The following is an 11,852-nucleotide window of genomic DNA, read 5'->3' as shown; positions in this document are numbered from 1 at the left end:
CAATAAATTGCACGTGGAAATATATTTTGGCTGTGGATAACACACAATTTCAACAAACAAACAGGAACCTTGCACTACAAAACACACAAGTTCCAAATGTTTGAAAATGAAATGAAAAAAAAAAATTAAGGAAATTGTAACAGCCTGTACAAAGTCCAACCAAGTGGAACACCCTAATAATACAAACTTACGACAAAACAAAGTAAGTCGGTCACGGTTTCCAGATGAAGTTCATACTGTCATCGAAATCATTACTAAAAAACCCATTTTCTATGTACTCATGGGCAATATCATTAACCAACTCATCAGATAGATGAAGATTCTGTGGCAAATCTGATGGTTTTTGGCTGAATCCAAAAGTGCCAGTGGGTGCGGAAGACTCCCCATTTGCAGTAGCTTTGAAACTGTTGCTTCTGCTTGGTGGCTGCTGGCCGACAACATTCCCTGGCCCACTCACTGCTGCGGGTGACTCGCTATTCCTCGACTCACGGGCATTCCAATTCCCACCTGAATTATTATGGACAGAAAGGGACTGCTGTGGAACGGCTCCCCCACTATTCTTGTTGCTCATATCTGGCAGCAATTGCTGTATCATATGCTGTTGCAAGACATTCCCACCTGATGAATGTTGGGGTACTTGCTGTGGTAAATGGCAACTCGAAAAGCCACCGACCGGCGGAATCTGCAAGGCTCTGGGCAAAATACCAGAAGATGTGGGAATCATTGAAGATCGAGGTTGGCTGGCAGTACTAAAAGGGGAAGATGCCTCCAGATTAACATAATTACGATTTGAGTTAGCTGAGTTTTGTCTTGTCAGTAAAGTTGGGTAGTTACTCAATGCAGCAGTAGCCTGTGCTGAGCTGCTCAAAGCTTCTTGTCCAACTACTGCACGTTGGGTATTATTATTCATTTGGCTATTGAGAGAAGGATGAATTGCCATAAACTTATTGAGCATGTTGGGATCAGCCGGCGGACCTTGAATACTTCTCATCTGCTCCATTGCTTGCGCCTTTTGCATCTGGGCATTGACTGCTTTGATATGTCTTGGTATGTTTTTCAACCCCTCTGCAGATTAGTTTATGGTTTTGAGCTCCATCATGAAAGTCACATGGTCGACAAGGCAATTTTCATGCACGTTATTTGAGGAAATCATGCAGACATATCATGTTATATGAAGTTTAGATAACAAACACCTTTGCACTCATTTGATATATTCATTCTACATCTATGGGCACACCACAGACTACGCAGGCTGGGTTTGCACATTTGGTTAAGTCCGTAACTTTTTTTTCGACCGTACTTAATTTTGCAAAAATATTTTGACCCAAAATGCTAGAAAACCCCATTATTTAATCTCATACACTTTCACTCCTTTGTGTGCTGCATCCACCTTTCTCCTATCTTGCGTCCAAAATACAAATTTCCTCCAATAAATCAAAATTACATGGGAGGGTAGCCAGGTGCGGAAGACACTGTGCCATATTTGGTGGGGAGGTTGTAGTAAAATCTTTACCAGTCATTAATAACCAAAATGTAAATTTTCAAACTTTCAGCAGAGTAGAAGCACTTCTATATTCCAGAGAGAATTGTGTAATTTGGATAGATGTTGGAGGATATGATGTACTAGTTCCCAAGATATGATGGAGTTTCCCACTGAAAATACTTAACTAATAAGTGATTAACCAGTTAGGCAACATTGCTAGATAAGGTTGTTTACCAGTAGGCCCAACTTTCTGTTCACTGCAGAAATCCATCAGGTCTTTCATGCTGTTGACTACCTCAGCTATCTGTTAGTTAACATGAAAAAACTGAGAAAGCTTAAAAACACCTGCTGGTAAACATTGAAAGGCTCATATAAAGGTCGACAGTTGAGACATACCTGCAGGCATCGTACATATCTTTTGGAAAATCCCAAGTCATTTAGCGACTGCAACTCCAAGCTTCTAGCAAGCTGACGTCTAGCTGTGACAACCCTGCGACAGCAATAGATATAGAATTAACAGAAGAAAAAATAATTAGAAATTTGACATGCTTTTAAAAATGGATACTTAATGGACTTTTACACGTGTTTCTCATTGTTTAGGTAAAAACAACCAAAAAAATGCCATAAAGCATGAGAATAAAGCGAAATCCATTATTAAATGTGAAGAGAGAGACTCAAAATAAAATTTACACCACTAGGCTAAGAGATTTTCAACTCACATGGCACTGTTTGCTTGAATATCTGACTGAGAAACTCCACTGGATCCACTCTCAGAAATAGTACTTTGACATTTCTGCGCAACCTGCAACAATTGATTTACCTGCAGTAAAAGTACGATATATCAGTTTGCATTTAAAAAGTAATGACAATTTCTACAAACTTCATTAATATGCTAGATGCAGTCCTCATGTGTTGATCCTCTCCCAATTTTTACTCTCTATCTTCGATTTCACCTTTATACGCAACGAAAAAGAACCATAACCAGTTAAGCACATTTTACCTGTGGTGCAACCAATTTACGAGGAAGAAGTTCTTCATGACGCCGTGCACAAAATTCCCAAGATAATATCTGAAGAAGATACAGAGATGCAAGTGTTACGACATCTCTGACTACCATCTGACAGTAGTTTTGACTGAACTAGTTCATTGCAGCTTACCTTTAAATCAGGAGTGAACATGATACGAAGCTGACCCTCACGAACCACACGGAGTTGTTCGAACACACTTTCTTGAACCGCCTTTCCATACTCCAGCATCATCATGCCTGACGGGAATCTACACTCCCGAGGCAAGTCCAAAAATAGAAGCTCGTCAATAACACCACTGCCAAATTTGATTTCATTAAGTCTAGGGAACACTTCAAAAGTTGCCTCTGTTAAAATGCAAAAGAGAAAATGTGTTACAGTACAAGAGCTGATGTGAATATTGAGGTACAAGCTAGGGATGCAAAAAGAACAAAGCTACTCAAAACTCAAGTAATATACTGCTAGAAGCTTGGTTTGACTCGCTTGGTAAAAGCCCATTTGTGCATAGTTTTAGAAAATTTCACCAGGACATATCCTAATATCATGTGATTACATACTCTGTTTCCACTTAAACAAAATCACTCAGAAATAGATTTTACTGCTCTACGCCCTTACAATTGTAATATTCCTTTTGGCAACATTAAACCTATGACAACAAAAGAATTTAGCATAACCCGAGTACCTGAAAGATAACCTTCTTACTTTTCAGAGCCCATTATTAAAATTTACACCATAATTAATACAAAAAACAAGAGAATCTTCCCTAGGAATGAGTAAACAACTCACAAGATCTTTTTTTCTTTCTTCCTATTTTTTTTGTGTGGAAATGCTATGATTTCTCTTCACATTGTCCCGACTTGCTTATTTTAAAATAGAACGTCTCTTCAATATAACAGTGATTTATGGTATCTTGGAAAAAGCTTACCAAATCCCCTTCCAGATTTTGAGCCACATATGTCACACAGCCATGCATCCTGCAAAAATAGAGGCAATAAGAAATGACAATGTCAGAAAAAATGAGTGAATAGACACATCAAATCCAGGTATTCAAAGATTTATTAGTAGCTTCTTTATCAGAAGAAAGAATCCCAGTTGTATAGTGGTGCAGTAAAGTAACAGGTGGCCCAAAATAATTACCATTGCTGCCTGGGGAAATACCCCAAGTGAATGATTTCCAACATTATCATATAAAGACAAACACCATCTCTTCTTTGCACGTGGAGAGTAATACTCAGCCACAAATTTTCTCCAATATGCAATAGGATTGTCCTGGAAAAACAGGATATCGTGACAAAGTGTGCTGAACAATATTGGAACTAAAGAAGGAAACTTTTCATCGTTCATACAAACCGTATGTGGATTGAATAATGTTTGGGGAAAATAATTCAAAAAATGGCAAGCAGGCACTTGCGACGAAATTTCAACTATACTATAGAGTGCTTACAGCAGTCCTCTGTCTCTGATGGTACAGGTATTGCATAAGCCGGCGTGAGCATACACCACCATCATAGGGGCGCTTTACTCCAGATGCAGGAGGCATTCCTTGCTGTTGAAGCTGCTGCCTTAACTGCAACTGCTGTTGTTGCTGCAATAGTTGAGCCCGCTGCATTGGTGGCATATTTTGTAACAGCTGTTGCTGTTGTTGCCTTAGTTTCTGCTGCTGGATCAAAGCTTGCAATTGAGGATTGGAATTCTGTAACTGCGTGATATCCTGATTCCGCAATAGCTGTTGCAGCACCTGCTGTTGTATAACATCTTCCTGCTTCACGTCCAAGCGAGGTTTCTTCTGTTGTGGAGATATAGCAGCAGGATCCTGAGTGAAAGAATTAGGCATCCTTGGATCGCCAGATGTGGAAATTGAAGCTCCTTGATGCTGCTGAATCTTTTGGCCTTGTTGCAAGCCCAGGTCTCGATTGGAGCTTTGCTGCGCCATAGAGGACTGCATCCATAACAGATGACACTGAAATGCTAATGTTATTGGATGACAAAGACATGGGTGATGCCGGCAAGCGCACGTGAGATTCTGTATTTATACTCGCACTTCTCTGCAGATGAGGAACTTCTGGAAGACCCGAGTTGGCATCAGTGACCAGAGAGCTGGCACCAACACTGGGTATGGAGCTTGCCACACCATTCAAAATCGTGCAGCTAATATCCCTAGAAACAGGACCCACGTTGGCACATGCTTGTACGTGTAATGAATTAGATGAGTTCACAAAATTTGAACTCAGCTGAGAATTCCCTGCAACCTGGGACTGGACATCTCCTTGGAAAAACATTCCTGAGCTCGACAATGATTGTGCCAATCCTCCAGTCATCCGGGAAGGCACCATTGGAAGCACCACAGTTTAGTCACTGGGATCCAAACAGCTACCCACACCCAAAGTACAAACAAAATCATGTAAAACTAAATACTCAGCTCCATCCCTTGAGATAAATGCCCATAACCAGAATCAACACAAAATATACTTCTTGCAACATCAACTTTTCCACTCACCCAATTATGTTTAACCTCAAACTCGAACAACCTAGACCATTATCTTTTGGATTCTGCAGACAATATAGGCAGAAAAAATCAGCACCAAACAAAAGCGAGCAATTCAAGCAAAAACAGAAAGAGAAATCAAGTAAACCGACCCATATAAGAGTGTCAACCAAAAATTCCGATTAAACTTGTAGATAGTCTACTTCGTTGCAAAGTTTTCCTAATTCAATAAAACACCAAACTACGCTAACAAAACCCTAATTTACCTCAACTCTACAAAAAATTTAGGTACATTATTTTAAAAAATGACGAGGGTCACTTTTAAACATAAGTTTGACCAAGGTGATTCACCCAAATATCCCAAAACTTTAATCCGGTTGCAGAAGAGCAGAAATCTTCAACATTTACAATCTAAATCAACGACAAAGTAAAACAATTCAAATCCACAAAAACACTAACGACAAATGGCAACAAGAATCTCAAGCAAATCACATCAATTAAAAAAATAAAAGAAAGAACGATCAAAATCAAACTTACTTTTAACCAAGTGAATCAACTCATAAAAAGGCGCTCACAGCCACACTTGATGAAATTACGCAACTTTAGAGCTCAATGTTGAACCTCATTACCCGAAATCTAGAATTGGAAGCTCACAAATATCACCAGTATTATAATGATGAAAACAGTTGGCACTTTGCACTAGAAATCATCACTCGGAGTAGAACATCACGAACAGTTCAGCTTTAACTAATAATGAGATCGGGAAAAGACGCAGAAACTGAAAATGAAGAATTCCTACAGAATTTGCCGAAGGAGAGAAAGTAGGTTCCTAGGATGGTGTTTATGCACCGAGCCGCAATTGGGGATGGGGCTACCGGCTGCAGGAAGTATATGATCGCAAAGTAACTGGGTACAGACGGTATTTCTGGTATACGTGGCGATTGATTACAGATGATCGCAGTCGGTGCAAAATCTCACGGTGGCGACGGAGCACGTGGCGCTCCGCTATTGGTAAGTAGTGGAGAGAGCCATAGGGTGTCATCTTATACATTCGTGCGCATTTGACGAACACCGGATAACTTACTCATTATTGATATTGATAATTTGGGTTTTTATTTAGATATTTATTTGAATTTAAGTTGAATTTTTTAAAAAATTCAAATATTTGTTTTTTATAAGTAGATAACAAATTTATTGAAATATGTTTTTGTAATAATTTTTTTATTGATGAAATAAATGATATTTTTCTCTATTTACTAAAAATCAAAAATTTATGTGAGACGGTCTCACATTTCGTATTTTGTAAGACATATATCTTATTTGTGTCATCAATGAAAAATATTACTTTTTATTGTGAATATCAGTAGGGTTGACACGTCTCACAGATAAAGATTTGTGAGACGAGACCTACTCTTACTAAAATGATTGGATCTATGAATTATTATTTAGTACAGATATATATAATTTAATATATTCAATTTTAATGCTATTAATTAATAAATATAATATTAATTTAAAGAATTATTTAAGAGAAACCAATAACAACATTCATTTGTTAAATCTTTCCCATAAGTTTAATTTTGTTTTTATTTTTGTATAATGTGATAATCTATCTTCGTTATTAGGTAAATCTCCTGATAATACCTTAACATATAATTTAAATTAATCAGATAAACTATATATAAAAAAATCATGTATGACATATTCGTCCAAAAAAGCGTTAATAAAACCCTTTCACCAAACCCTTTCACATCTAAATTTTGCCTTTCATTTGATACAACATGCACTGTATGCTAATGGATCATTAATGGTTAATAAAATTTATACGAAATTTAAAGGTAATTATTCTACCGCTGCTAAAAGCGTTTTTTGGTGACAGCAATGATTATCATACAGCTTTACACTTTATCGAATAGTAGTGATCGTGTACGTGTGGAAACGAATGGGTTATATATATAATTCTCAAATTAAAATTTACTATATTTTACCAATTGACAAAGATAATAATTAAAGGTACTTTTTAATATATTGAAATTTTGAAGAATATATTAAAGGTACTTGAGTTGGTCATCATACCTGTAGTTTTCCATTTTTGCCACTTTTTTTCTCGTACGTAATTTGTTAATTTCTTTTGTATAACGTAGGATTATCTTGTGTATAACAGAGAAGTTCAAGACAACTTCAGTGACTCCTAGAGCTGAAATTAATTCTAGATGGAATTCGACTTCCAGTCATTAAATACTTCTGTAGTGTTTTTTTGGTGATGCTAGTTTTCAAAGTTTTTTGCTCCAGGATTTCACTTCAGATCGAGCTCGAGTCTCTCCCGTAGCGACAGAGCTTATGTCACTATACCGACGAAGTCAGAAAGTAAAACTAAATTCAGTTTTGTTTCAAGAATTTATCCAAAATGGGGAGTTTTGTAACACCAAAAACATTCGTGCTTCAAATTTTTCAGCATACCATGATATCCGCAGTGAAGGGGAAAACTTCAGCCACCTGATTCCACAAAACACTCTTGGAACCATAAATTATAAGCATTCAATCAATTCGCGTATTCTTGGCTTTCTACAAAAGCTTCTCTAAACCATACACCAGACTCTGCCAAGAAAAAGGGAACGCTTCTTTTAATGTAAGCAATAACATGATGGATCCAAACATAAAATCGGGGGTTTCTCAAAAAATAAATAGATTACCTTTAGTCGGACAACTTTTCTAATGGCTAGAATCAGGCCTGGCATGAGACATTGCACGTCCACGATGTCATGCTTGATGGTGTAAACCTGCAACAGACATTGTTTTTAAGTAGCTCAACCAGCATGGTTTAAAAATAATATATATATACCATTGTACTAGACAGTGCAACAGCTCAAAAACCATTGTATACTATGTTTGTTCGGTACTTCACAATTCCTATTCAAGAAGATCGATTCCATGTCGACCCAAGCTCTTATACCCATTTTAGCATTAACTGTGTGCCAATTCATTAATAGCACTGCTGCTATATATATATAGCAAGTAATATTATGCAGCAGATGAAAAACTTTTGATCGTTATTCTTTTAAATGGTCAATGTGTGAGGATGGTAAGGAAAGTGCACCTCGCCTGGCCTGGAAAAGTAGACAGAGGTGCTGGATGGAAGACCTGGAAGAATCAAACTGTGTACTCTTACCCCATCTTCTCCCACAACTTCGCCCCTTGCCTAGCACAAGTTAATTATTTTGAGACACATTAGTTCTTGAAAAGACACCGTGATATAATATTTCTAGTTGCATATTTACCTTAATGTCCGCTGAAATGTCTTCTCGGTTGTACACATGACCGAGATTTGTAATGTTGTTTGCTATTTGTATCGCATCCTGTGATGGAAAATCCTGTCCCTGCCCATGAAAGTAGATTGAATTACACATATTTATAAGTATATAACAATTATAATCATAAGGTATATATACGAGTAAGAGCACGAATTGGCTGACCCCAGCATTTGATCTGGATTCAACAATCTCCACATTGTTGTAGTGAAAAGAGGCAGAAATTGCAGCTTGCTGGAGTAGTATGGATCCTATTGAAAGGGTTGGTGCCACCAAACAACCCTAGAATCGAGTAATTGTAACGAAATTATTCAAACATAAAACAACTTTTCCCCAGACATCAGGTTTAAGAAACCTGATATATATATCATAAGGCAATTTTTGGATGCGTTCCTGAACACAGATTAATATATATCACAGATAATTTCAATACAACAAATATACTCTGAGGTCTGCCTTGATAGTTGTTGAAATCACTTTGTTTCAGAAACTACAGCTCATGTGTGGCAGAGAGACAAAAATTATATATTTAGCACAACTCTCATGAATAACTCCGAAATCGAATAGCACTGAGAATCATTTCCAAGATACAATGTTGACATTAGTCTCTTCAAAAATCCAAGATCCCAATATCATGTAATATAGTTTGCACCAAGAATATAGAACCTCTGAATTTGTGAGTTTGATATCATATCGTGAATAACTTTTCCAAATAATCAAAATCGTGAAAAACGACACAAGATACTCTATATTTAAGAACAGCTACACACTTTGATTTTCTTGAAAAATATATAAGATGATTATGATGAGAAATCTCACCCTTGGCTCACCATGCTGGCTCTCTCACAAAAGGCAGATAATGCGGAGACTGTATCCATTTTAATTCTGGGAACATAAACCACACTCTTCATTCCAAATGCTGTTGCCTACATTATTAATCAACAAAAAATAAGCGAAAATAAATCTTACTTAGAAAATATAATAATATTTATATGGAAAATAAAAAAAAAATGTTTACTACAAAAGTTTCACCTGTTTGACATTCTCATAAACTGTTGAAGGGTCAGTGAAATCCAACACTACAGCCTGTGCTTTGGACTGCCGAAAATAACAGTTAATTATTATTTTTTTACTAAACTATTAACATTAGATTACATGATAACTATCAAAATTCACATAATTCATTAATAACAAATAAGGTATAATAACTACATTTACATTTTTTTTAAAAAAACTTTTGAATAAGATATATTAAATATTATAGATAGAATCTGCATATTTTTTTAAAGAAAATTGTATATAAATGGCATGTGCACCTCTGATATTTAATTACCTGTGATATGGAACCTAAGACCAAGGTTAGATCATTCATTACTGGAATTTCCAATGCATCTTCCATGTCACAGATCTAAAATCATCATAGATTAGATTCCACGTTCATATCTTAGACCAAGTAAGAAGAATCCATGCTTGATATCGATGGATTTTTATTAAGAAATGAAAGGACCTTAAAAAAAATAATCAATTCACAAAAAAGGTAATGCAGGTACAAAAAATTTCTTGAAAAATAAAACAGAGAGATGTGAGATCATTATATGGACTTGTTATTATTGTCCAATTTTAAATAAAAAATTTTAAAATTTATTTTTACTTTCCATAAAATTGTGTTCATTTGAAACTTTGCATACATCATAAAATATTTACCTACTGTTCCGGAATTAATTATAAAGTTATACTGTATCATTAGTCATCTAATTAACTATTTTTATCATTTAACCACTTATAAATCCTTGCAATAATTCATATCTCCACCTTTTCAAAAAAAAAAAAAGAAGAAGAAGAACCTTTCCTATGTCTTCTCCAACGAGATAGGAATCAACAGCACCAGCCACTTCCATTCCTCTGGCTTTTGTTATAGCAACCACAGCTGCCCTACCAATTTCCTTGGCTGCTCCATTTATGATTACCTCTTTCCCATAATCAAATATAAAACCTTAGTTTCTTTTGAAAGAAATTCAAAGACGGGGGTGGGATAATTTTTGGGCAGTCGACAAAATGTTACCTTGATATTGGTTTGAGTTGGCTGCATCGAGCAAGAAACGAAAGGGAAAATCTTGACATTTTTGGGGTTGTGTTTCTTGATTCTGGGGTGGAATCTGCAGCATAAGGCTGCCATGAATTATGAGGTTTTGAGTTTCGAAATTGTGCCAAACAAAGCTCTGGATAAGGGCTCTTCTTGGTTTTCTTACGGTTCCATATTTTTGCCTTCCAAACCAAAAAAAAAAGAAAGCAAAAAGACAAGGAGGTGTTTTGTGGTTTATGGGAAGAATGAGGCGTGTTTGGGGATAAGAGATTAAGAATATTATTGAATGGATAGATCAGTTGATTATTCTGAACCGGGATGAGAAAACAGAGTTAGACGTGATAAGGGAAACAAAACAGTTCGGCATATAATACTTTCAAATTTAAAAAAAAAGGGAAAAAAAAAACGAGTTCAGCAGATTTTGATTTTATTTTTAACGATACAATTTCTCAAAAAATTACAATAACTACGGGTAGTCATATTTTCCCAAAAATCGAAATAACCAATTGAATCATACTAAACTACACTGTTGTATCAATTTTTTTTTTTAAAAAATAAATGATGATTTCAAAAAAATTCTCAAACCACACAACATACACTGACGTTGTGACAATTTGTAAGAGAAAATCTTCCGATCGTACAACATAATTTGATAAATTTATATTTCTATTAATAATAATACACAACATAAGAAGTTTCAAACTTTGATATATACATAATATGATTTTCTAATTAATCATTCATTTCATAAATTTATAATAGTAGTTAATAACTATATTTTCTGAGGCATTCATTTACCTTTTAACAAATTAATTTATGTTGTTATTTATTTTAATAAAATTAGTAGGTGTCATATTTATTATTATTCACTCAAATTGTTTAATTTTAGTTTGAAAATTGAATTTACTATTTCTTAGTTTAGACTTGTTGTTTTTTTTATATAAAAAAAAACCGAATAACCGCCTTAAAGCGTCTTAAACCGATCGAAATTGTGCATTAAGTTTTAAATAAAAAACCAAAACTTACAAAATATTTTGAAATTGAAACGAACTTGACAATTCGGTTTGATTTTAATGAAAAAGCTTTTCTCTTCACATCTAGTCAAGGACATATTATCAATTCCTCTCTCTCCAACTCAAAAAGAAGACATTCGATTCTGGGCTCTTGATCCGAAAGGTAAGTATTCAGTACGGAGTGGATATAAGGCAGAAATCGGTTTGTTTGATTCACCTCCCTCGAGCTCGAGCCACCATTCTCAAGATAGTTGGCGGTTTATTTGGTCTCTTAACATCCCTCCGAAGGTTTGCATGTTTTGGTGGAGGGTTCTCAAGAATATCATCCCCACAAATCACAATTTATTGGTCCACCATGTTCCAGTTATTGGGTCATGCCCTTTTTGTAATCATACTTGCGACTCCACTACCCACGCTCTGTTTACTGCTCGGCCATAAAGCATTGTTGGAAAGGA

General features: G+C 35.7%; 2 protein-coding genes across 3 annotated transcripts; both read right to left on the bottom strand.

Moving 5' to 3' along the window:
- Positions 1 to 14: 14 nt before the first annotated feature.
- Positions 15 to 6,005, bottom strand: LOC140815957 (probable transcriptional regulator SLK2). Its single transcript, XM_073175014.1, is given in 12 exon segments — positions 15 to 885; positions 976 to 1,065; positions 1,718 to 1,787; positions 1,880 to 1,973; positions 2,203 to 2,303; positions 2,484 to 2,552; positions 2,641 to 2,855; positions 3,434 to 3,482; positions 3,646 to 3,777; positions 3,953 to 4,447; positions 4,449 to 5,058; positions 5,531 to 6,005. Coding segments are annotated over 11 exon segments (2,382 nt in total). The 5' UTR covers positions 4,842 to 5,058; positions 5,531 to 6,005; the 3' UTR covers positions 15 to 211.
- A 1,338-nt stretch (positions 6,006 to 7,343) lies between these two features.
- On the bottom strand, positions 7,344 to 10,713 carry LOC140817181 (dihydrodipicolinate reductase-like protein CRR1, chloroplastic). 2 transcript variants are annotated; one of them, XM_073176816.1, is made up of 10 exons: positions 10,364 to 10,713; positions 10,146 to 10,268; positions 9,635 to 9,709; positions 9,334 to 9,399; positions 9,132 to 9,227; positions 8,467 to 8,583; positions 8,272 to 8,364; positions 8,091 to 8,192; positions 7,687 to 7,773; positions 7,344 to 7,591 (listed from the first exon to the last, which is right to left on the bottom strand). In XM_073176816.1, exons 1-10 carry the CDS (start codon positions 10,475 to 10,477, stop codon positions 7,559 to 7,561), a joined length of 906 nt encoding a protein of 301 aa, XP_073032917.1. In that variant the 5' UTR covers positions 10,478 to 10,713; the 3' UTR covers positions 7,344 to 7,558. The 2 variants fall into 2 exon arrangements, with proteins under 2 accessions (XP_073032917.1, XP_073032916.1); XM_073176815.1 differs by having other exon boundaries at positions 7,346 to 7,591; positions 8,272 to 8,370; positions 10,364 to 10,707.
- Positions 10,714 to 11,852: the final 1,139 nt, after the last annotated feature.

Source organism: Primulina eburnea, chromosome 16, assembly GCF_022965805.1.
Source record: "Primulina eburnea isolate SZY01 chromosome 16, ASM2296580v1, whole genome shotgun sequence".
NCBI classification, from domain to species: domain Eukaryota; kingdom Viridiplantae; phylum Streptophyta; class Magnoliopsida; order Lamiales; family Gesneriaceae; genus Primulina; species Primulina eburnea.
Note: the sequence above shows the minus strand (reverse complement) of the source record. Positions and strands in the feature narration are given on the sequence as shown.